At 25.7% G+C, this 27096-nt stretch overlaps 1 protein-coding gene across 1 annotated transcript; it reads right to left on the minus strand.

Moving 5' to 3' along the window:
• Window positions 1–3989: 3989 nt before the first annotated feature.
• LOC145832230 (glycerol-3-phosphate phosphatase-like) lies at window positions 3990–25474 on the minus strand. The gene is made up of 4 exons (XM_082939551.1): window positions 25342–25474; window positions 11684–11888; window positions 5488–5555; window positions 3990–4916 (listed from the first exon to the last, which is right to left on the minus strand). Exons 1-4 carry the CDS (start codon window positions 25472–25474, stop codon window positions 4255–4257), a joined length of 1068 nt encoding a protein of 355 aa, XP_082795677.1. The 3' UTR covers window positions 3990–4254.
• Window positions 25475–27096: the final 1622 nt, after the last annotated feature.

Genomic DNA, 27096 nt, shown 5'->3' on the forward strand with positions numbered 1-27096 from the left:
CTCTACAAATACATAAAATATGTATTGAAACACACATGAAACATTTATTTACTTATGGTAAAAACAATATTGTTAATAACAATTAAACATTAACTAATAAACTTGTTGAGTCAATTTATGTTACTCTTTCACAGTAATTAATTCGTTTATAAACCATAAAATGTTGCAGTTCAACAAAATTGTTTGTAAAGTTTCAAAAGCAAACTCTTTTTTTAGAAAAAATAAAAATGTATATTATTATATCACTTTGAGTATTGTAAATAATAAGCAAATTCTACAACTAACTAAACATCAAAACGTTTTAAAACTTTATACAAAAATGTTATTCTTTGTAAACTCTAGAGTCTATAGTTATATTTAAAAATAAAAACTTAATACGTAAGTATAAGAAAAACTAAAATAAGTATGAGAGAAATAAGTATTATTTAATTTTATTTTCAATCTGGTAATCACTTCAAAATTAAATAACAAAAATTGTTGTTGCAAGTGACATCCAAGTCATTTTCCAAACTGCACCTTAACACATTATAGTATCAAACATAAATACATAAATTAAGTATCGAAAATACATACAAATGTTTTCAATTTTCTAAAAATAGTATTAGCACCATTTGACTTATTAATAAAACTTTATAAAACTTTATTTCACCTTGTGTATGTAGAAAATAATTTAATAATAGTTTATCAACTGTGAAACTACTTTTGTGCTCTTTTGAAATACTTGATTTAAATTTTATTTATAAAAGCTACTAGCTATAAGCTGCATCAGCATCACAAAAATTTGTTATAAAGAGCATTACAGAAAATGTTTATCAATTAATCTCATTTTATAAACTGTTTTAAAATGATAAAAATGTTTTATATATTTAATGTCCAAGTTTAAAGCTATAATGTAAATTTTAAAACCTTTTTTTTTAAATATAGAACAAGATTTAAACTGAAAAACTTGCTGAACTTTAAATCAACGTTTATTTAATATGATGCGTATTGTGCAATTACAATTGAAACGTTTGAAAGAGAACAAAAAAGTTTAAAACACTTAATATAAATTAAAATGTATTTAAAAAAAAATTATATGTTAAATAAAATTCCATATACATATCCACACTTTACAAAATGCTACTATGAAGTACTCAACACTTTTCAAAAAGAATTTGTTAAAGTTAAAGTATATAAAAATACTACAAACAAAAAATGGACCTGGTTTACAAATTAACGGTCAACTTGTTAGTTAGTAAAAGCACTTTAAAAATGTTTTTTTTCTGAGTTTTTTATTCAACAATTACTCCAAATTTGTTTTTAAATACGATAAGTTTTCAAATCTAACTATGTAGGGTTATATGTTTGTGAAAATTTATAAAGGACTCATTTTCTTCAAGTTAAAAAAAAAGAAGAAATAACCTTTAAACTAATTTATCTTAAATGAAACATTTCCTACTTGAAAAGGTATATAGTTGATGACAACAATACAAATACCTGTTTATTATTTATCTTATGACAATGACGAAGTGAATACAGGAACTGTAAAGAAAAAAAGTTTCTTTTTCGACAAGTTCTTGCAATTTTTGCAGTCATCAGATAAACTCACTCACTTGATTGCACCGCATAGCTTCAGCTCTGTGTAGACAAAGTTATAAAAATTATTATTTTATTATAAAATAACAAACAAGTATATGGTCGATCTTCTTTAATATACAGTTATAAAGATTAAAACATTGGTTGCACAGCTTAAGAGAGAACCCTAGTATTTAAAATATATAAAATTCTTGTTTAACAAAATCAAAAAAATTATAGTTAAATAAACTGTGTTATATAAATTAAAAACTACTTAATAAATATTTAACTACATCATTTTTACAATTATTCAAAGAAAGACTGTCCGAATTTATTCGCGTACTCTGCGTTTGAAATAGTGCTTTAAAGCATGACTTTGTAAAAAATATTTTCAAACACCTGCAACTGCTGGGTGTGTAAGCAAATAAGTTTGCGAAGCTTATTTGTTGTCAATTTACATGAGTACTAGTGACGATAAAGTTTATTGGAAGATTAAGAATATAATTACCACTTACATTTAAAAGATAATTACTTCTAGATTTTTGTATAAACATGGATCTTAAATACAAATAATCAATTAACAAAGTATTTTCACAATGTACCAAAAACTTTGCAAATGTATCTAATTTAATTAACTTACAAACATAATGGTAAATTTTATATCATATTTAACTTTAAATCTACGTATCAAATAGCTTGATGACTTAAAACATATGTCATATACGTAGAAAACAATTATACTTATTAATCAGAAAATTACGTAAAGTTATTACAAAACATATCAAGTAATGACATAAAGCGCTTAAACTCGCCAAGAATATCTTAAAAAAAACCTATATTTATTAAAAACGGTTTGAAAAACTTAAAGTTTAATTAAGTAAAATTTGTCAATATTACTGAGTTTTCAATAGCAGTGAAAGTTCTGCAACTTTTAAATGAACAAAAAACTCTATCTTAAAAAAAAATAAAAATTAGTATAAAAAATAAACATTAACAAAATAATATAGTTTAAAATTTTCGACTCTGTAACCTCAACATTTTATATAAATCCTAAGATTATTGTAGAATTGAGACTACATAACAAGTTTATTTCATAAATAAAATATATTAAATTTTTACTGATTGTAGTTCGAAAGAAAACAATGCTAAAAACTATATACTTTTAATAAAACGTATATTTAGACAAATTCGTTGGACATTTTTAAGAAACTTAATAATATACTTCACAATTAACTACTATTAATATTATTTTTGTAATATTTATAATACTTATTTATGAAAGATAAACATTAAATGCAAAAGTGTTTCACTAATGACACCCAAAACTTTAAAAAGCTATGAACTACCATCACAACATAAGGTTAAATATTTATTCTTAACATTTTACTTATTTATTAAACGTAAAACTATATAACAAAACTAAAACCTATTGCAAAAAATCTGAAAAACTTTACTACTGTCGTGAAAGTATTATTTTTTTAAATCATTAATTTAGTTATTCATCAATAAACTTTAAGTTTATCAATAGCATATTATAAGCAGTACTTTTGAAAATAAAAAGTTTGAAAACTAACTAATTAAAACAACATTCTTACTATGATCATAAAAATCAGTTAAATGATCTTAGTTTTAAATAACACTTTTCACCAAGGTTGCCACAGCTTAGAAGTTTTTAATGTATCATAAATCAAAACAAGTGAATAGTAAAATAATGATATTATAAAAACTGAGTTTTTCTTATAAATAATGCATAAGGTTTTTTTTACATTGTAGTTATTTTTAAATTGTACATTTATAACAAACAAAGACTAAACTTTAAAGACTTAGTTTTCAATTAATTCCATGAGACAAACTTAGTAGAATTTGTTATAAAAATAATTATAATTTAAAGTAAAAAAATACTAAAAAGTAACTAGCTTATTTTATTTCAGTTATATTTTATTTTCAAAAACTTAAAAGTCAGATACAGAAGTAAATTGTATTATTACAACACACATCTTACTAGTAGTTTTTATAACTGACTAAAAACATGACTAACTTGTTATGTTTTATTTACTTACCAATGACTAAGTAACATATTTTTCTGAGCCTGATTGTATAAGTAAAACATAAAACATAAAAAAAACTTTTATACTTGGTAACTTTATGTTCAGTTAGCTTATATCATTAATGGTATTAAACAATAAAATTCATCACTTTACTAATGAGTCTAAATTATAAGCCTTATTAAGTCGGAAATAGTTACCTGCAAGTTTAAAAATAAAAATTAATCAATTAGTTATAAAAATACTTTAAAAAATTAGTAAAAAGTGATAAATAAACTAGAGTGGTAACGTAAACAACTATTTTACATAAAATTAACTGACATAAATAAAATACTTATATAAATTGTAACAAATTTCATAATAACTGACTTCAAATTAAAAGGTGTATACAGTGAAATGTTGAATTATAAACTTATCAAATAGTATACAAAAACTTTTTTCCGACATAAGGCAACTATAAAAGTGTTATATGCAGTGATAAATAAACATATGTACTGCAAAACGTGTTTGGTTAATTATTTGCACAAAATTAAAACATTTATGATTAATTATGAATATGCAAAAATGTATAAATGATTATATAATAAACAAAACACAATCAGAATTATAAAAAGAAGAATTATCTGGATGGATACTTGATAAAACATTTTTTAAACTACAGCTTGAGCAGTTCACTCCACAAGTCCAACCCTTCGGCGAAAAAATCCGGTTTCTCGTTGTCAGGGTGATCGAGCAGCTTTTTCCGCGGGGTGACGCCGCTGAGCACCAGCAGGGTCTTCATCCCGTTGTTCCGACCGAACTTGACGTCGGTGTTCAAATTGTCGCCGACCATCAGGCACTTGTCCCCCCTCACCCCCGACAGCTCGCTGAAGCACTCGAACATGAAACTGCCGGGCTTCCCCAGCAGCACCTCGACCTTTCTCAGCGATGCTGTTTCCACCGCGGCCACCAAACTTCCCGTCCCTATGACGACGTGAGGGTAGTGGGGCAGGGCGAACCTCTCGTCGCGGTTAGTGGCCACGAACCGGCACTGCGGGTCGCGGAGGTACGAGGCCGCCTTGACCAGCTTCGTGTGGTTGAAGTGGCCGTCGAAGCCGACCAGGACCGCCGCGACGTCGCCTTCCAGCTTGGTCTTGACGGTCTTCTCAACTTCTTGTACGTTCGTCTCGTCTGCAAGCTCGTCGTCCTTGCCAGCGCCAAAGTGGTTGCGGACCCCGGCCAGCTCCAGCTCGGTTTCAATCGCGGGGTTTCCCATGACGTAGACCCGCCCCTTGCTGGCAGGCACGAACTTTTTAACCCACAAGGCCGCAGTGCGAGCTGCAATTTGAACAAAATATTGATGACAAGTTTGGCTGAATAAAAAAAAGTACAATCAAGTTGATAAAAATACATTATTTGATTGGTGTAATAAAATTAATCTTAAAACTTAAGAGTCTTATATTTTTCTTGGAACTGGTTTTTTAAAGTTTGAAACTAGATAAAGCATTTTTATTGAAAAACAAATACATAAAAGTTTTAAATAAAAAGTAGTTTTATTACGAATTTTATGCTAGATATTTAAAAAAATTTAAAATCCATTTTAATTAATAGCATATAATAAGATATAAAATAAACAAAAAAAAAAGTAACATTAGAATCCCTTTGTAATATAAATTTTCTTAAAAAGTATTTAATAACTTAAGACTGAAAAACTTTTTTATCCTTAAAAAAAAACTTTTACCTGTAGGCAATTTTAGTTTTTTTAAATTTGTGCTACTTAAATATATTTCAGTTAAAAAATATACATAAACATTTATCTATTAAGTTTTTAGTACTTTAGTATGTTTAATTGTCTGCCAAGCAAACTAATAGTTAATCAATTATAATAAAAAAAATTTAAAACGCAAACCAGGTGAGAATATGCAGTTTTCTTCAACATTATTGAAACCCATTGCTTTCATTTTGTCAAGTAGTTCTCTAAAAAAATGTTTTATGACATTTTAATAGTTTTACTACGGGTTATAATTGGTACAAAATAATGTTCGAAAAAAAAACGGCTTACAATAAAAGTCTTAAATATATTTTCAGGTTAACTTTATTTTAAAAACGATTTAATCAAAAATAAGTATAAATCACGAAGTTTATCAGTAAATCTATTTTAAACTTATAACTGTTCCTTGTATAACATTGCAGAAAGTGAGTAGATTATTTAGCTTTTTATATCAATAAAATTTAAACGCCTTGTCTTGCTATATAAAAACTAAGATATAAAAACTCGATTTGAAACTTCTGTCTTAGCAATTTTTTAAAGGGTCATATGAACTTTTTTTAAGCTAGTTAAACGATTTTTGAAGTATGAACTACACAGGGTCCATACTAAGCTTGCAAAAAACAATCATGTGTTAGCAAGCAAAATTGTTGTTTTAAAAAAAAAATTCTAATTAAACAACTATATCTCACTGCTATCTGCTGTATAAATAACTAAATTATCATTAAATTTATTTAGTTATTTCAATGATCTTCAAAATGTTAGCAGTAGTGTAATCAAAAAACAGTCTAAAATCAAACATGTTTTGTTAGTCAGTTGTATGTATATTAATAAACTTTTCTAATTATAAAAACACATTATAATATTTTTATTATTGTTGAAGTTATAAAAGGTTTTCATACACACGTCTGGCAAATGCTTTATTAATTTCAGTTTTCTCTAAAAATTTAAATTCTACCAAAAGTTTATCCTTCATTGGTTTTTTTAATCCTATATCTCCTAACTTTCTTACATAGTTTAAAAACCATTGTTGCATGTTTTAAAAAACAATAACAAATGAATTATATGTCCAAAAGTAAAAAGTGCAGTAACATTTTTTGGACAACTAAGTAATTTACCTTAAAATGGCAAATTTATTTAAGTAAACTAAATTAGATTCAGTTAAAAACAAACTTAACCTCAAAAAACTTGTTAAAACCTCTATAGAAAATAAAACTTTGTTTAAGTTTGCACCTTTAACACTTTTAAAAAGTATCTATTGAACTTATCAACTTTTATCCCAAAGTTCTTCAAAATTAATTTGAAATTTGATACACTTATAAAAAACAACTGATAGCTTTGATAAAAGTCTTTAAAGTATTATAAATTTGTGAAAACAACATACACCTTTCTATAACCATAAATTGAGAAATCATAACTTACTCTTTTCAATATTTTAAAAAAGTATTAACTTTTTGAAACAGGTTTTTATTTTTGATTAATAGCATAAAGGGATAATTCCTATTTTTTATAAGTTAGCCTTATTTCTATATAAAAAACTAAATTCTTAAAAATTATACAAGTTTATGTTTCTTAAACATACTTCTGATTTTTTTTTAAAGTCTATGTTCTTTTAATTTTTTCATACTATAAATAGCAAATTTTTGGAAAATATAGTAAATTGTTTGTAAACCATAATATAAATAAAAACAGTAAGTAATAAATTATAATTAAAAAAAAATTAAAAACAAACCAAATTTTAAACTATGAAAATATCAGTACATATGTTATTAGTAGTGACCAAGTGGATCCAAAAAATAGGATACTACTTTTATGCAAGGTTTTTTTTTTTCAGTCAAAAAACTATCCTGAGTGACCTTAAACTATCCTTAGTCATCTTGAGTTTTTTAAAATCCCTTTAAAAAATCTTAAACATTTTTTTATTTGAACAGGGTTGCTACTCATTGAGTTTAAATTAACTGCGCTGAATGATCAAAAAATGCCCTAAGTCACCCTGAGTTTTTTCAAATACTTTTAAAAAAATTTGCCTCTGGCGGAAAATACTTATACCTCATGTTCATTTTTGTTTTAATAATAAAAGTGAAGGTTGTGTGTGTTTGCTTCTGCATTAGATGTTCACTGAACTTATGAGACATATTTTTTTTAAATAAGACAACACTAGTCTATACTCATTTTTTTTCTATCCTGGAAACAAATATTTATAAGTTATAACAAACAACTTTATTTATGAATTAAAAATGTATAAAAAATATTTTTTTTCAAAGTTATATAGTGACTGAAACTATTAAATATATTTAACTCTGAATTAACACATAACTAAACTTTTAAATCTCTAAACTGTTTTTGTCTAATAACAACTCAAATCATAATAAATGTTAATTCCAGATTTAAAGAAATAACAAGAGTATAATTTCTAAGAATAGTAAAGAGCTAGCCACATGGCTAAAACAAATTTAATTACACATATAAAAACCTTTAGAAATATTCTTAAAAATATTTAAAAAATTTCTTGAGCAAAACCGGGCTTTAAAATAACAAAATATTGAAACTGGATCGAATAAATATTATTCTAGATCTAAAAAATCTGCTCTAAGATTTTTCAAATTTCTAAAAACTATCCTGGGAAATTTATAAAAAATCAAACTTTCCTGAGTCATCCTAAGTTTTAAAAAAAGTCAAAATATCCTGAGTCTACCCAAAAATTTACTCTGAGGTTTTTTTAGAATTTCAAAAAACCCTGAGTGTGTAACAACCCTGTTTAAATAAACTTATAAAAATCAATAAAAATAAAGTTGCTGAACAAATAAAATATCAAAATATCAAAACTCTAACAAGTAAATCTCATTCAAGACCTTAAAAAACTGGAATGAGATTCAAAAATAAATTAAAAACTATCCTGAGATTTTATATAAAACCAAAATGGTTTTAGTTACTGAGTTTTCTTTTAAAGTTTTAAACTAACCTGATGTATCCTGATATTTTTAAAACTTTCAAACTGTCTTGAATTTTTCTGAGTATCCTGAGTGTGCAGTGACCCTGTTAATGTTTTAAATAAATCAGGTTCAAAATAAAAATAAATTTTTTTAAATATTACAAAATTTCTAAATTATAGGTGCTAAACAAGACTTTTATTGTTATTATTTATACAGTTTTAACTTATGATATGGATGGGCAACATATTCTTAACTAACCAGAAAAGATATTTGTGATTTGAATTTAAACAAAAAAAAATTGGTAGTACTTCTTACAAAAAATTCAAAAAGTAAAGAGCATTATTTACAAAAGGATGTTATCTGGCTTTTTGACTTAAAAATTTGTTAACCAAAAGTTCTTGAATTTATTCTCAACTTATGAACAAATATTATCAAAATAACTTATTTTTAAAGTAGAATTTAGTCTTTTTCTCTTGAAACTTTTTCAGACAAACATTTATAAGATTTTTTTAAAGTAATAAAACATAAAAGCAATAGTTATTCGTATAGGTTAGAAAGGAAAAACTGGAAATTACCAAGCACTTAGAGGTGGTCAAATTAAGAGTTTTTCTTGTCATGGAAAGATTTAAGGAGTTTGTTGGTACATTTGAAAATCATCCTAGGAGTTGGAAGCAACACACTCCTTGTTTAAACAAGATGATTAAAGCTGACCAACCAAGTTTAAAGAGAAAACTGATAATATTTACATTCCGACTTCAAAGAAAAGGACAATCAAACTGATTCATTACAATCTATATAAAATAAATAATACCTCACACATGTCCAAGATAAAAATAACAAAACAAAGGTTAATTTCTTTAGATTTAAAGGCTAGAATTGCAGAGCAAGATACCATTTTAACATATCTACAAGGTCAGAAAGGCAGAGTGTATGCTAATTGTTTAGCTTTCATTAATAAGTTTGTGAAAAGAGCCCAAAGCTGAAAAAATTGATTACACTCATGGTGTATGCTGCAGTAATCTAGGAAATTCAGAGAAAGAACTATACTCCTTGTCAAAAAAAAATAAATTTAATAGAAGTGGTAATTAATATAAAATTTATTTATTTACACAAGGGCAACAACGTTTCACCCCTAAGGGATCTTCAGGCCTGCAAAAAACAAATAAACAAAAAATAAATAAATAAGACAATGGATAACTAAAAAATATAATCAAGCAAAACATTATAATCAAATTAAAATGAAATTAAAAATCATTATATCAATATAGTATTATCACGAAAAAAATAAATTTACAAAGACTCCTGCCCCTTAAATGGCAAGTGCTTGCAGGAGAATGTTGTATATAAGGCCACAATCACTAGTCAGATCGAAACTAAGGAATATAAAGGATCGACAGGAGGCCAATTCAAAAAGAGATGGTATGCACTCATTAGTGATATTAGAAATGAAAATAACAAAGAAACAGAACTTTCAAAGTACATTTGGTGATTAAAAAACAATAGCACTTGCTATGAATTAAAGTGGAACATTATGCAAAAGATTAGAGAACTAAACAACATAGGTAAAATCTGCAAAACTTGCAACCTGGAAAAAATCAAAATAACACTTGCTAACAAGAAACAAATTTTAAACAAAAGACAAGAGCTCTTTTACACTTGCCCGCACTTCAGGAAATTTTATTTTAAAACTTAGCATATTCAAAACTTTTATTATTTATTTTGTTTTTGCTTGTACCCTTATTTGTTAAATGCCATTTTGTTTTGTGTTGTAAAATCTAAATCTGTATAAAATTTAGGTAAATCTAAATCTGTATAAAACATATCAATTATTGTAAATATAAATGCTATTTAAAATTTATTATTTTTGTTGTTTTTGTTTTTTATTTTTGTTAATTTAAAATACTAATAATAATTGATATTATAATTTTTAATTTAATTTTAATTTGATTATAATTTTTTGCATTATTAAATGTTTTTAGTTATCCATCGTCTTATTTTTATTTTATTTTACAGGCCTGAAGATCTCTTAGGGGTGAAACATCGTTGCCTTTGTGTAAATAAATAAATTTAATATTAACTCCAAAATTAGTTTTGTTGAGACCTGTTGTGCTTAAGGAATACTCATTGCACATACATAAGTGGTAAAAGGGGAAGGGTGGGGGTAAAAACATTTTTTCAATTTAGTCTTTTTTTACATAATTAGATAAGATAGTTATTACTTTTTACTGCTTGTTAAAACTCCAAGTAACTTTTGAGATATAAGCGATCAATGTTAGAGCCTTTAATAGGTTCTTTATGATAGGCACAAACTAAAAGGGCAAAAATAGACAATTTTACTAAAAATCTATTTCTTCCTTTATTTTTTGAGCACCTGTTTTAAAACTCTTTAACAGTAATCTTTAATAAATTTTATACAACTTGTTCAAAACAGATTTTAAAATTTAAAAAATATATATAAAAAAAAAAAAAAAAACTATGTTTTTTTTTCAAAAATCTTCTTTCTGCAAGTTGTTTGTAATAATGAAATATTACTACACTTCCTGAAAATTTGAATTAAACTAATAAAAAATGAGGGAAGAGACAAATTTTGAATAAGTTTTTTAAAATTTACAAAATTGGCCTTAAAAATATTTGATTCCATTTCAACGCATGCATCAAAGTTTTTTTTACAAATCTTGTTATATCTCAAAAGTTAATTGATATTTGTCTTATCTGTTATAAGTATCTAATAGTTTATACTAAAACTTTGAAATAAGTGCTAATGTTAATTAAAAAAAAAATGTTGGAACTCCCCTCCCATATGCCCTTCAAATAGAGTTATTCTAAATCTACAAAAAAACTATTAACTATTTTTATTTTCAAATAAATTGGATCACGGTCCGACTTGATCTTAGTTAGGGTACATATCTGTTTTTTAGTTAAGATCAAATTGAATTCACATCCAGATAATTTTTTTAACAAATTTCTTCCAGATCCTGATTTTAGAAAAAAATACTATTTCTAGCTGCATTTGGGTCCTTGAGATTAATAAGTTATTAGTTTTTAGTGAAGTAGTTTTATATATGCTTAAGTTAAATCTAGATATAATAATATGCTAATATAAAAAAACAAAAACTGACAAAATTAGTAAACAAAATAGTATACTTTTAGTTTAAAGAGAAACAATTAGAGTTCTAAATTTGGGTTTATGAAGATAACAAAAAAAAAATAAATTCAAAAACACTTCATAATAGTTTATATTTTGAAATAAAACTACTGCTACTTAATAATATTTAAGATATATAACTTTGAACCGAACATTAATTAATACAAAACTACATTAACTGTATGCAATTCACTTTTCAAATAAATTAAACTAACTTTGAGTTAAGTTTAAAAACAAATACATATTTTTTGTAACTAACTTATTAGTTTTGGTATTGTTGTTAGTTACAAAGTAAACATTTTTTTCTCTTCTTTTCAATTCATTAACAAACTTTACAGCTCCTTCAAGTGACTTATTTCCATACCACAAAACTCCGTCGCAATCAAAGATAAATGTTTCTGTTTCATCAATTATGCTATTGATTCTGTCTTTGTTAATTATTTCTTGCATATTTTTTATCAAACCTAAGTTTTACAAATAGAATGATTAATTAGATACATGAACTATTACTTACATATATCAAAATAAACAATATACCTTTATAAACTGATAAAACTATACAGTTTATATCAAATTTGATATATCTATTAATATATTTAAAAACTACAATTATTTTTTAACAGCCAAAACTAATACCTAATGTTGAACTACTATTTATTCCAATAGATTTTTTTTCAAAGGCTTTATCAAGGGTCCCAATAAAACTTAAAAAAAAATCTAAGGAACTTTTTGAAAAATAAATTATTGACTACAAGGCCTGGAATTTTTCACAACAACTTTCTTACCTGAATAACATCCTATTTTTGTTGATAGTTTTGAATGAACACTTTAAACAAAAAGTTACCACTACATTAATATATCTAATACATTTACTTAAAATAGGATGTGCACAAAAGTAATCCTTTTTTTTTTACTGTGCACATATGTTGAACAGTTAGAAAACCACTGACAAAAGTTACAGGTTTTATCTTCATTGTTTACTTTTAATGACAGTTCTATTAACTGTTATAATTTTACTTTTTTTATTGTAGATATAATATTTACATTACCGAAATAGATTTTACTTTTAAAAGTCTTTGTAAAAATTTATTAAATTCTAAACAGTGGTTCTGCAACATTTTAAAAACGTGCACAACAAATTCTGACAAATAAATTATGTGTCTACTATCAGACTATGAAAAATATAAACTATTATTTTAACTTTGTTTAAAATCTAATGTGTTGAATAATATTTTTCACATCTGTAATTTCATATTTTATATTGTATCAAGAGTAAATTTCGTTCACCAATATTAAAGTTAAGTTGTTTTTTACAAATTTATCTTAGTCTAATTTTATTTGATCAATCAGAAAATTAAACTGCTTAAAAAACTTTAAGTGACTTAGTCAATCCAAGTGAGTTTAGTAAGTTCCTTATAGAAGTCACGAACTAAAACTCAAAAAGAACCAGTTCTCTATTTTTTTAAATTTTAAACCTATCTATTTTAGCTTGTACAATATGTTCATAACTAATATTTAATTATTTCACATAAGCAAATGTTTTAATTCAAAATCTTTTTTTGAATACCTTTTAGTTTACTTTTATTCTAAATGTTTCGTCTTAAATAATTCCTAAACTTCAAATACCCTCAAATTATTAAATCATTTAAAAAATGTTTCTTTAAAAACAAATTTTACTAGTAGGCAGACCTCAAGTTTTCAGAAAACATTTCTTAAAGAATTTAATTACTTGAGGTCTACCTAATTAGCAAAGGTTTTGGTCTATAAGTATCTTTTGGAAAGCTTTTAAAAATGAATTAATAATACTATAACCTAGAATAATTATGTTCTCTAAAAACTGATTTATAGTTCGTACTTAAGCTCTCTTATACTTTGTGTTATATTTTGTAAAAACATTCCTAGACAGCCTCTATGGCCCTATTTTAACAATAACAAATATGGTGTTTTATAGTTGCAAAATTTTTATTTCTTTTGTTAGACAAGATAGTTTAATCTAAATCTATAAGTTATCTAATATAGTAGTTAATAGTTTTTAATGTAAACTAAAAAGTTTTTAAACATTGACAGTAAAAAATGTGTTAACCTCAAACTATTTATAATTTTTAATTACTTTTGTTAGCTTCAATTATACTTAAATATTGTATATAACAATTATAAATTTTATAAATTATGCATATTTTGTCTTTTTCTACTATAAAAACTGACTCTAACATAAGATAAGAGTTTTTTAAATGATATCTATATATTAATGGCATAGGAGGGAGGAGGGGGGTCCAAAATTTTTTTTTACAAAAATTAACATTAGGTCTTATATGAAAGCTTAAAGCATAATAAACTCAAGCCAGTTTTTATAGAATATAAAATTTTTAATTAGTTTTTGAAATATATATATTTTTGTAAAAAGTTTCTAATACAAAAGTAAGGACCGCAAATTTTTGGGTCAATTTTCTAGTAAATTTAAAAACTCACTAAAAATTTATCTTTTCCTTTATTAGTTAAGCAAGAGACCTCAAAATTTCAGGAAACATTCCTTTTATAGCTTAAAATATGACTTTTATAGTTGGGTTTTCGAAAATATAAAAAAAAAAGTTTAGATAAACAAACAAAATAAATATGTGAGTTTTTTTTTTTTTTTTTTATAAATTTTAAAAAAATCCTGCACTAAATTGATTTCAATATTAATAACTGACTTACTGTGAAAATTTGAAGAAGTTGATCAAATAATGATTGAGGTGATAGATTATTAATGAAATGATGTTTTTGGCGTTTTTGGTTTGAGCCTTCTATAAGGAACTATTATTGAGGTCTCTTTGTACAATAATATCTTGAAAGTTACTTTGAATTTTGTTAAGTGGTCAAAAATATCTAGTACTCCTATTAAACTCTACAAAATAAGATCCATTTGTAAAAATCAAGGTGGACCCCCCTCCTATGCCCTTTTGAAAATTAAAACATAACAAAAATATGTTTGTTAGTAGTAAAAGCTCTATAAGGTCAGATAGTTTTGGACATGTTTTTATAAAAAAATATTTTAGCTATTGATAGACTTTAAGGCCATAGGGGGGGGGGGGGGGTCCAACATTTTTTTTTACAAAAATTAACTTTGGCTTTTATATGAAAGCTTTAAGTATAAACTACAAGCCAGTTTTTATAGAATTCAAAAATATCATTTAACTTTTGAGATATTTAATTTTTTGTAAAAATTTTCCTATATAAACGTATGGACCGCAAATTTTTTGGGGTTAATTTTCTCGGAAATTTAAAAATTCACTAAAAATCTATCTCCTCCTCCATTTTTCAAGCAATCTTCTTCAAATTTTCAGGAAACGTTCCTTATAATAAAAGGAAAAAATGTTTCTTTAGAATTTAAATAGTTTTAAAAAATAAAATTTTATCACAAAAATTAAAAAAAAAGTGTTTTTTTTTTCAAAAAAGTATATTTTTACAATTTTTTTTTTTAATTCCAAAGTAATGTTTTTTTTTTATTGTATAAAGATTAGACTGTGAAAGTTTGAAGAAGATTGCTTGAAAAATGTAGAAGGAGATAGATTTTAAATGAAATAGTCTTTTTCCGCTGTTTTAGTTTTCCCTTCCTATAGGGAAGCTATTATGCGACCCGACTTTGACTGGTCATATCTCAAAAAATAATTCGAATTTTTAAAAACGATAAAAAGCATCTTGAAGCTTAGAAAAAACTCTATAAAATTAGATCAACTTGTTAAAAACATGGTTTACCCCCCCTATGACCTTAAATACTTTATAAAACTTAAGGTAATTATTAATCCAAAACTTTACTATGTATACTTTTATAAACACTGCTAACTTCTTGTTAATATGATTTTCAGTTAATAAAAAAAGTTAATAAAAAAAGTAAACAAAAAAAGTAAACAAAAAAAGTTTAGATAACCAGAAAAAGATATTTTTTTATAAAAGAAAAACAAAAGAAAAATTAAAAAATAAGAAAAATATTAAAAAAACAAATAAATCTGTTTTCTTTTAATATTTTTGTCATTTTTCATTTTCATAAAATGATAAAATTCATTCAGTTATCTAAACTTTTTTTATTTACGTGAAAATTGTATTATTTATTTTAACTAGCTTACATTTCATATATTTGTTTGTAATTTGTTTGTAATATCTAACTTTCACCTTTAGTAACTTTTTAGTAAGCCAATCACAGAACACTACTAAAATGTTGTCTAGAAAACTGTTTTCAACAAAAATGTGATCTTGAAAAATGTGATCCAAAAAGATGCTAATAACTATGCTCAATGAATTGGTGTGGGGAAAGACCTTTGGGTCATGAGCCTCACACCATATATTTTGTAAACAATATTAGAGCAGTTTCAATAAAGCAGTGATAAAAATGAAACTTTAAGATCAATAAAAATAAAATTTGTTTATTTTTGTGAAACTTAACTTAATTCTAAAGAGTTTGATTTTAAACAGATTTTTTGAGCATATTTTATATTAATATGCTTATTAATATATATAATTACACAATAAAAAGCATTTGCTATAAACAGTGTTGAACTAAGTACAGGAGCAGCATTCTAGTAATATCATCAATGTAGCAACAAGTTTAATTAATATAAACTTAAAGTTCAAAATTCGAACAGATTTGTAAGGGTGTCTTGCGAAACACATGTACTATTTCAGCAATTATACACCTGTTTTTTATGGCTCACTGAGCATAAAAAAAGCATTCAAAAAACTAACTTTCAAAGTTCAAAGCAAACTAATTAAAGACGATATGTAAGCTAACAAGTAAATTGAGAAAGAAAAAACTAAAGTCAATAATAAAAGATCGTTAAATATCAAACTAACTAAGGTTTGCATAAAAAAAGCATTCCAAATGATAAATTTTAAAATTGAACGAAAGCTAATTAAAGACGATATGTAGGCTAACAAGTAAATTCAGCAACAAAAAAAAATTAAGTCAATAGTAAAAGATGATTAAATATAAAAATAATTTAGGTATATAAGCAATAAAAAAACCTTAGTAATACTTATATTGATTTTAAATCTTACTATTTTTAAGTTTATTCTAAAATTTTAAAGTAAAAAAAACATAAATATTTTTCGTTATATTTTCTTTACTTTAAAACAAATTACTTTCTTTAACGTTGTTTTATTTATCAAGAAAAGTACCTTAAAGTATGAAAAAGAATATTTATTTTATCTTTTTGATCATTACTTATAAATATAGTTTTTATAACTTGATAGGTTAAATGTACATTTTTTCAATATTTTTTTAGATAACTGAAAATAATGCCAACTAGTTTATTTAAATGTATTTTATTTCAATTTTATAACAAGTTTTTGTAAATAAGATGTTAATGTCAAATTAATCGCGCAAAATAACATTTATAATAAACCATAGTAAATTTCTAATATAACTAGAACTACTTGACTAAAAAAGTATAAAATTACTCACTTTAATATAATACTTCTATTAATAAGACTCATATAGAAAAATTTTTTTAATAAAAAATAGTTTAAGTATTTAAAAAGGTTACTTACAGATAATCTTAGTAGACTATACAAGTTTTTGTAAAAATTATATGTTTTAGATAGATTTTTAATATTATTATAATTTGTATTTAAAGTATGTTTTAAAAAATATTACGTACTTATGTTAAAAATAATTTATCATTTGAAAAAACGAACTTACATCCCTAATTAAATTTCATCAATTTATATTTTATCTTTATCTTAAATGTCTTTGTATCTTTTTAGTTATTAAAACTATCGGAATATTTACACTACTTATTAAATTTTTTTAAAACAATATCATTAAACAAAAACTACATCACAATTCATTAAGTAATTTTTGTTAAAAGCGATATTACGATAAACTTTAACATTATATTTTATCTTATTAAAAGTTTAAAGTTGCAATTAGCAAAACTTAAAAAGTAATTGAAATTTAAAACTTTATTATTTAGCTATTTAACAGTAAACAAAATTATAAACTCAAAAGAGTAATAAAAATTACGGCGTTTTTACAAAAATAAATTATTTATTTAAGCAGAGTTAAAGAAAAAAATCTTTAAATTCATGATTGATATGTAACTGTAAGATAAAAAGTTGAAACTAAGAATGGATTAATTTAACTCAAAACATTTAAACAGACATAAAGTTTGTAAGGGCCAGAGTCTTTTAACTTTTTCTAAGTTTAAGTCAAATATTTTACTTTATTTATCTTCATAATAAGTTAAGTCAAAGAAACTAATACTTACATAAGGTTCGTTAAAATAATTCTTGTTATATTGTTTGTTTCTTGTTTTATTGTATCACAATTTTTCTGTTAACTAAACAGTTTTAATAGTAAAAATATATAGTAGTTTTGCAAAAAACAATTTAATTTTTGTGAGCGATAGTTTTCTAATGATTAATTGTGTATGGAAGAGAACTCCAATTAACTAATTTTGTGGATAAAAGTAAAATATATAAACTCGAAATTGGCAATTTTATCAACAACCACATGGCCGAGCGCTCTAAAGCGCCGGATGTTTCTTTATCAGATAAGAGACCCAAGTTCAAATCCGCGCAGAGGCACATTATCATTGAATTAATGTTTCTTAATTAAATTAATTAATAGTAAATTTTTCTCAAGTAAAGTTTAGTTTTTTTTTAAATATAAAATTATTTTTCTCAAAAACTCAACAACTTCTTTCAACTTATAATTACAAAATATTGTTGATTATATGTTTGTAACTGTATGACTGTTGAAAAAAGTTTTTTTGAATTAGCTAAAAACTTTTTTACAAAAAATCAAAAAGTTACAACCACAACACAATAGAAACTTAAAAATTAAGGAATACATTGAGAGCGACCATGTTAGATCTGTTGAAAATTTATAATAAAACTATAGGAGGGTAAAGGTTTTTTTTACAAAAGTTGAGACATAGGGGGGTGTGCTTTTATATTTGAAGAAAAGGCCATAGGGTGATCAATAACTTAAAAAAAAAATTTGGCTTTAATATGAAAGCTTTAAGCACTAATAAATGCCTACTTTTTTTAAGAATTTAAAAATATCTTAAAAAAAAAACAGGTAAACTCAAGGAAGTTTAAGATCAAGGGATGTTTCTAGTCACTGAAGGAAGATTTTTTTGATTCGGAGAAAGGCAACCCAAGTTCAAAGTCTTTTAAACTATAAAAGCAACATTTCCTGAAAATTTGAGGTCTCTAGCTCTTAAAAAATGAAGGAGGAGATAGATTTTAAGTGATTTCAAGATATATTAGTTTTTGTTTGTGCCTCCCATTAGGAACCTCGGTCACCAATTGATCGCCTATATCTCAAAAATTACTTTGAACTTTATAAATATGTAAAAAGCATTTGTAGCTTGTATAAAACTCTTTAAAATAAGATCAAGTTGTGAAAAAGGTGATTTACCCCCCTATGCCCTTAAACTATCTAGCTAGTATACTAATCTTTTATTCTTAAAATAATTTTTTTTTAGACAATTTAATAGTATTAATACCCATGCTTTATAGTCAAAGGGGGGTCCTATCCAGTTTTTGACAAACATTTATTATTTGTTTTAGCTTAGCTACTTGACATATTTTTCTAATATTTATAAATTTCTTAGGGTTGCCACTCTTTAAGTCAAAACATATTCCCTGAGTGACCAGAAACTTCTCTGAGTAACCTAAATTTTCTTGAGTTTCCCTGAGTTGTTTTAAATCTTGAAAAAATCAAAGAACTAGCCGCAAGGCTAAAAAACTTCTAAATAAGCATTTATAGAAAAAAAACTATTTTTTTGATTAAGTGTAGAAACTGAATTTACTAAATCTCATTCTAGATCCAAAAAAAAGTTTTCCTGATATTTATATATATATATTTAAAACTTTCCTGAGTTTCCTTGATATTTTCTTTAATTTAAAAATTCCCTCAGTTTTCTTGAGTGTGTGGCAACCCTAATTTGTCTTTTTGCTTGTTTTCAAGTTTTTTTTTTCTAAAAATTTGAGATATAAATCAACTGAAGACCATCTTGTTTAAACTTTGATTTGTATATATTTTTTACTCATATTATGTATCATATTATCATTTTATATCATATCATCTCATATAATATATTTTATATCTAAATTATATTTCATTGTACTAAATAAACAAAAATTGTGAACTTCAATGTTTTATATGGTTTGAGTAAAAAATTACAGGTTTTTTTAGGTTTTTTTGGCTGATATTTTTATTCACAATTTAAATTTCTAGGTTTTCTGGTAAAAATACCAACTTCTTTTTTAAAGTTAGATAAAAGTCCAATTTTTTTTCATTTCACATTTTAAGTTGTTTCACAATTTAGCTTGCCTTAGATGTCATTAGTGCAATTCTAAAACATTGCTATTTCATGCTCAGTGAGCCATAAAAAACAGGTGCATAATTGCTGAAATAGTACATGTGTTTGGCAAGACACCCGATTTGTAAGGGTGGCTTGGCGTTTAGCCAACAGATCCTTCGCTCTATTGAGCACAAAAGATAGCTTTTTTTAAGAGAGTGTTCAACGTTTAAAAAAAGCTTACTGATATCTAATATGAAAGTTCATTATCGTAAATAGTTAAATAGCGATGAAACCAATGCGAGTTGGATAAATCAAATTTAAATATCAGTTTTAAACGGGCATATTTTCAAGTGTTTCTTACTGTATTCTTACACTATACTTTATCTAACTTTTACTACTTGCACAAAAATAGTTATGTTGTTTTTTGGTTTAAATATCTAAATAAATATTATTTTATTTAAAATTACATGTAAAAAGCAACCTTACCTATTCAAAAATTATTTTAAATATAAATGAAATATTGAGACAAAATGAATGTTGTTTAATAAAACTTATAATAATGATTTAAAAGTTTTAAACAAAAACTTTATTATTTTTCTACACTCAACGTAAAATAAAATTACACGATTTTAAAATATTTTCAATAAAAGCATAAATGAAAGTATTTAATTTATAAAATTAATTTCTATGCACAAAGGGATATTTTTAACAAATATAAAACTATTAATTGTTTCTATTTTAATAACAAACTAATAAAAAGTAGCATCTACTTACTTATAGTAAAACAATTAATTGTATATTGATAAGAGTTTAGACTTTAAGATATAAATAGAGGTGTGCAAATTAATCATTTTATTCGTAACCGGTTTCGGTGGCAAAAAATTGCAACATATTAAATATTCAATTTGCATACCTCTATTTAAATAAACTCTTTACATCCCAGAAAATTAAGCATTCATTTTTATTTAAGGCAAATAACTATATGACTTTTAGACACAAAGATGATTAAACTGGTAAACGAATATACTTTTTCTCTTAAAACAAAAAAGAAACTGTTGAAACGTAATAAATCAAATTTATAGATTAAAAGGTTGGAATTTGATCAGTTTTAACTTAATAATAACATTAATAAAAATTATGGTTAAAATAAAAACAAAAAATCTTTTCAAAGGTAATGACTAGAATTTATTTTTAGTAGTAATAAGTAATAACTTTTAAAGTTTCAATTAAATGTTATCAAAAATTAGTTTTTTATCTAAAATAAACACGAAAAACCGCGTAAAGTCCTTAGTAGAACCCTATTGTACATATTTAACATTAGTAATTGGTCGAGACATGGCTTTATAAGCAATTTAAATAGAGAATATGTTAATAAATATACATTTAAGTTTTAATAGTCACGAAAACAAAGTTATAGCATCCAAAATTTTGAAATATTGTTTTACTATATAAATTAGACAGATAGTTTAAGTCTAAAGTTAACAGTTTTAATAAGAAAATAAATAAATATACTTTTTAGTAAGAAAAAGCATAAAAACGCTTATAAAACTTCTTATGTAGAGGTTTTTAGCACAAAAATTACAAAAATAATAAAAATGTAGTTTAAGCAGGTATAGTATATAATCTTACAATAAATAAACTTTTCAACAGAAACAAAAACACATATAAAGCGTCTTTAAAGTTATTTTAAACAAAGTTTTATGAAAAAAATAAATAAGCCAAGAAAATATCTTTTCATAGAAATTTCTACCTGCAATCCTTCCTTATTGACAACACATATTACAATTCAGATAGTTTAATATAAACAGTTAACTAGTAATAGTTTGTTTAGGTAATATAATTTTCAATGACATTAAACAATTTAATAAAGTTTGGTAAGCAGTTATAAAAAAGATAATCTTACAAAGTACAAACTTTTTGGTAAGAACAAATACAAAAAAAATATTCCAAACGTTTTAAGTAGAGGTTTTTATTACATAAATTAGAAAACTAGTTTAAGATGTAAGTTTAGCATGTTTAATAAAAAAATTACAACAAATCAGATTTTAGGCTTAAACAACCACAAAAGAACATTTAAAACGACTTCAAAGTTGTTGTAAACAAATTATTTGAAAAATAAATATGTTTGTATCTTATGTTTGTTTTACAAAATCATTTTTTACTTTGTTTTATTATTAAAATAGGTATGTAGTTAATTGTTTTATCATATATTTCTCGAAGTTACATCTAAGAATATAATTGAAGTGCAAAAATTTGTGTAAAATTTATAAAGTATATAAAAGCTAAATATAACAATTTTACAATCCCCGATAGCTGAGCGGTTTAGGCGCGCGGCTTAGATTACATCTATATCATATGTCAATGGGTTCAAATCCTGCCTCGGTCATTTTTCAATATTAATTTTTAAGGCCAGAGGGGGGTCAACTTTGTTTTTTACAACTTGATCTTATTTTGTAGAATTAAATCTGAGCTATCAGACACTTTTAACCGCTTAAAAAAACTCAAAGTAACTTTTGAGATATAAGCGATGAAAGAAAGGGCGTTCAATAGGTTCCTTATGGAAGGGGAAAACTAAAAATGTAAATAAAGACTATTTCACTAAAAATCTATCTCCTCCTTTATTTTTTGAGTAATCTTTCTCAAATTTTTACAGAATGTGTATCATTAAATTTTAAAGAGATCGTTTGTAGGAATTTTTTAAATTTTGAGTAAAAAAAAAATAATTGTCAAAAAACTACCCTTTTTTTTAGTTTTTTGTGGATAAAATTTTTAATTTTCAAATTTTCAATAATTTCAACATTCAGATACTTCAAAATATTAAAAGGAACATTTCCTGAAAATTTGAAGTCTCTAGGTCAAAAAATGAAGGAGGAGATAAGTTTTTAGTGAATTTTAATATTTCCGAGAAAATTGACCCCGAAGTTCCATACGTTTATATTGGAAAATTTTTACAAAAAGTTAAATATCTAAAAAGTTAAATGATATTTTTGAATTCTATAAACACTGGCTTATAGTTTGTACTTTAAGCTTTCATATAAAAGCCAAAGTTAATTTTAGTAAAAAAAAAATGTTGGACCCCCCCATGGCATTTTGACCCTATGGCATTGGACCACCCAATCATATGAACATTTTATGTTTAATATATTTTTATTAGAGAAAAAAAAATTATAAAAAGTAATTATAATAATTCTTTTATAGAAATATTATCTTATAGTATTTACTCTAAACTTTCAAAGAAGAGTCAATTTTATATTTTGTAAAAAAAAAAAAACTTAACTCCTTATGGCCTTAAAAAATGAATAGCTTGGTCATAAGCTTGTTTATTTTTTTCAAACTGTTGAAATAGGATTTTTTCTACTAATGCATAATTAACTTCCTGAAAATATGAGGTCAATTTATTAAAAAAACTAAGAAGACATAATTTTAGTAATTTTCTTTATACTTTTGAGGAAATCACCAATAAAAAATTGTTCTTCTACATTTCAATGAAACTTTTTATACAAAAAACTTTATCACAAAATTTAATTAGTATTTTTTATTCTGTGAAAATCATCTTATGGTATCTAGTTATCTTATGGTATATAATTTTAGCTATCATAAATATATTTAAATCTAATATTGAGAATGAAAAAATTGGATAATGGGCTCAAAATGCATAAGGGTGGTTCCAAATTTGTGAAAAACTTAGTACTTACCTTGTGACTTAAAAAGTTTAAGTCCAAATATTTTGTTTCTTTAAATGTTGTTTTTTTTTCAAAAAGTCAATAGAGGAATCACATTAGCTCTGCAGATATAAAACAGAGCTAATTGAAATTTTAAGATACTAATTATAATGTATAAGTTCTTCCACTTTAGTTAGACTCTTCCCAGTATTTTTTTTGATTCTTGTGATAAGTCAGAATGTAAGCGTTTACAACAGTGTTTTTAAAGAAAACAAAGTTATAAAAACTTCAATCCTGAGTTTCCATGATTAAAAAAAAAACCTTTTAAAAAATCTTTCCTGATAATAAAAATAACATTAATAAAAGCTACCTTTTTGAATTTTACACTAAAAATTATACCTTTTTTAAACAAAATAAAAGACATTAAGACTACTTAAGTAAATAACTTTCAAATAAAAAACTTGAGTTAATTTCAAAAAATATCTTTCACCAAAAAATTTATTAAGATATGAAAATACTACTAACATTTTACTTTCCAAAAAATTCTACTGACAAAACAAAAGCTTCCTTGAAAATTTAAACTACAAATATTTCCTGTTTTGAACAACAAAAATAAAACCATTTAATTAATTACAATCAATAATTGAATTTTCTTACAATAAAAAACTTTTTTGGTATACACCTTAAGCTTTTAAAATGGTATAGATATTAAATAAATATCTTTTATAAATAATGAGAACTTCAACTAAACAAATGGACTTAAAACAATATAACATTCTTATTATTATCACATTCTTAGATTAGGCTAACATAAATTTTATTCATTTATGTGCTGTTAAGTGTGTCACCATTATTTTTGTCTATTATTTCAAATTTTATAAAACTCAAAAGTTTTATGTTATATTATAATGGTTAGTTCTTAGCATCAATTTATACGGTTGAATGATTTTATCTCATTTGAAAAAACTATCTTTCGTGCTCAGTAGAGCGAAGGATCTGTTGGCTAAACGCCAAGCCACCCGATTTGTAATACAATTTAGTTTCTACTTAGGGAAACTCCCTGTATACTGAATAACCTGTCTTGCTTTATAAATTTTAAGTAACAAAACTTTTTTTCTGTAATATTCTCTGGTAAGATGGGTTAGAGATAAAGGTTTAAATGTGATTAAAGTACTACTTTAGTGTTACCTTATCTTATTTGCATAAAATCACCAAAAACACAAAACAAGGATTGCAACACTTTGAAACAAAAAGCCAGCCCGAGTTAAATTTAACTAGCCGCCTGAGTAAACTTGGTTTGTAAACAAATTGAAAGAAAAAATTATATAAAACTACTCAGATTTATTGTTAATAAAGCTTAAACATTTACATTTACAATTGTAATAAAGAACTAAGTATTTGAAAAAAAACAGTAGAAATTTGATGTCTTAAATTTAGTCTAAGACTACAGAATAAAATCCAGAAAGTCCTTAGTTTTTAAACGTTCTAAAAAGTTTAAAACTAGCCTCGCTAAACATGTGTGTAAAAACCATGTAATAGAAAAACACCGGTAATTTTGGATTTAACTATTAAGTTTATTAATTTAAACTATACAAAGACATATGTTGTGCAACAAATGTTTTTGAATTTTATTACACTTAACTATTAGTAGATGTATTACAACATTAAACTCAGCCTGTAATTAAAACATATTTAAACTATAGCAAAACAAAAAAAAGTCAATTTATCACTTTGTATTTTTCTTCCGCGTCTTAACTTATAGGGCTGCTTTGTTGCCTTATAGTTAAAAGTTATTGACTGACAAAAAGTACGCTCAAAGTATTTGGTCCTAGGATTTGGTGCACAAAAAACCTACGGTTATGGACACCACGGATACTTTTTAACGTCTTGTCCAGGACAAGATATAAAAAGTTCTTTTGAAAATATAAGTACTGGTTTAACAAAATTCCAACAAAACGTATCGCTACTTCCATGCTCACTCAACTGATAAGCGGTCACGGCAACACCGGGTTGTTGCATCAGCCTTTTCACATCAGAAAATGACCTGCTGATTTGTAAGCATTCCGCAGACGCCCTGTGTCTTTCCAACTGAACTGTCATTTTTCACTACCGTATTTTTGATTTTTCTCCACAAGATGGCGTTAAAGTGATAACATAAAGTCGTGTCAGCCTCATTCCATCTGCGTACCTGAAAATACCAGAGTTAATTCTAAAAAGTTGTTTTAAGGATAAACTGAATAATTTGCTTGGGATGGGCATGAAAAAGGGGTTGTAAATAACATCTTTATTGCAATTCTTTTTACTAATAATTGGATGGAAAAAAAATATGCAGGATGAAACATTTAAAACCAAACTTATATATTTAGCAATGCAGTTTAAGGCGGTTAAGGGTACAATCTATCAAAAAAAGATTAATAACAAACATAGTTTTTCTCCTATCCTCTCATCGTGCTTGGGATTGTGAGGAGACAAACGAATTGTTCGATCGGCCAGCAGAAAAGGTTGGTAAGCAGCACCATCGATTTGTTGAAATGGTCGGCCACCACTATCAAGTAGATCAATCCGTCTACTTCGACGACAGTTTGTTTATTATAACGAAGATGAACTTTTTTTAACAACTATTGATGTATAGTTATAAAACTGAAAGATTAAACTTAAAAGAAAATTTAACCATGTTTATTAAGGGGAGCGGGTCAGAATGACACAGCGACAAAATGACACGGTCGTCAAATAGACACGGTGCGTCAGTTTGGCACAGAGGGTCACTTTGGCACGGCGACAAAATGACACGGTGCGTCTATTTGGCACAGCGACAAAATGACACTGTGCGTCACTTTGGCACAGAGGGTCACTTTGTCACAGCAACAAAATGACACGGTGCGTCACTTTGGCACAGCGACAAAATGACACGGTGGATCACGCTGGCACGGTGCGTCACTTTGGCACAGAGGGTCACTTTGTCACAGCAACAAAATGACACGGTGCGTCACTTTGGCACAGCGACAAAATGACACGGTGGGTCACGCTGGCACGGTGCGTCACTTTGGCACAGAGGTTCACTTTGGCACAGCGACAAAACGACATGGTGCGTCACTTTGGCACGGAGGGTCACTTTGGCACAGCGACAAAACGACACGGTCCGTCACTTTGACACAGAGGGTCACTTAGGCACAGCGACAAAACGACACGGTGCGTCACTTTATCACAGAGGGTCACTTAGGCACAGCGACAAAATGACACGGTGCGTCATTTTGGCACGGAGGGTCACTTTGGCACGGAGGGTCACTTTAGCGCAGCGACAAAATGACACGGTGGTTAATAAGATTTAAATAAGGAACGATTTGTTGTGAAACTTTAATCTTCATTGGTTTGGACAGCGATCTTATTTGTCTCGGAAACTTTTCGGTTTCCTGTCTTTTAACCGGTTTTGTAGAATCAGCAACAATCACATTGATTAACTTTAAGAACAAAGACCGCAGGAATTTTTGATTGTGACTTCATAGAATAAAGTAAAACATGTAATGTTTATACCTTCTATTGTCCATCGTCGTACTTATACTCATTTTTAAGCAGTAGCAAGGTGTTAGGTGTGTTTAAAAGCTGTGCTTAATAAACGACAAATAATTATTTGTATTAAACAACGTTAACAAAGATGCAAAAGCAGCAACTTTTTAACAAAATACGACTGCCAAAATTAAAGGGAATTTATTTTTGATTTCTTT

The sequence above is a fragment of the Thalia democratica genome, chromosome 3, assembly GCF_965202585.1.
Source record: "Thalia democratica chromosome 3, ktThaDemo2.hap1.1, whole genome shotgun sequence".
Classification (NCBI taxonomy): domain Eukaryota; kingdom Metazoa; phylum Chordata; class Thaliacea; order Salpida; family Salpidae; genus Thalia; species Thalia democratica.

Bases quoted from the DNA above. Each gene is read 5' to 3' on its own strand.
- LOC145832230 (XM_082939551.1), bottom strand. From the start codon at position 25,474: ATGACAGTTCAGTTGGAAAGACACAGGGCGTCTGCGGAATGCTTACAA. The intron at 11,889-25,341 runs GTAGCGATACGT...TGTAAAACTTAG, and splicing joins TCAGTTGAGTGAGCATGGAA to GTTTGATAAAAAATATGCAA. The intron at 4,917-5,487 runs GTTTGCGTTTTA...TTCAAATTGCAG, and splicing joins AAACTGCATATTCTCACCTG to CTCGCACTGCGGCCTTGTGG.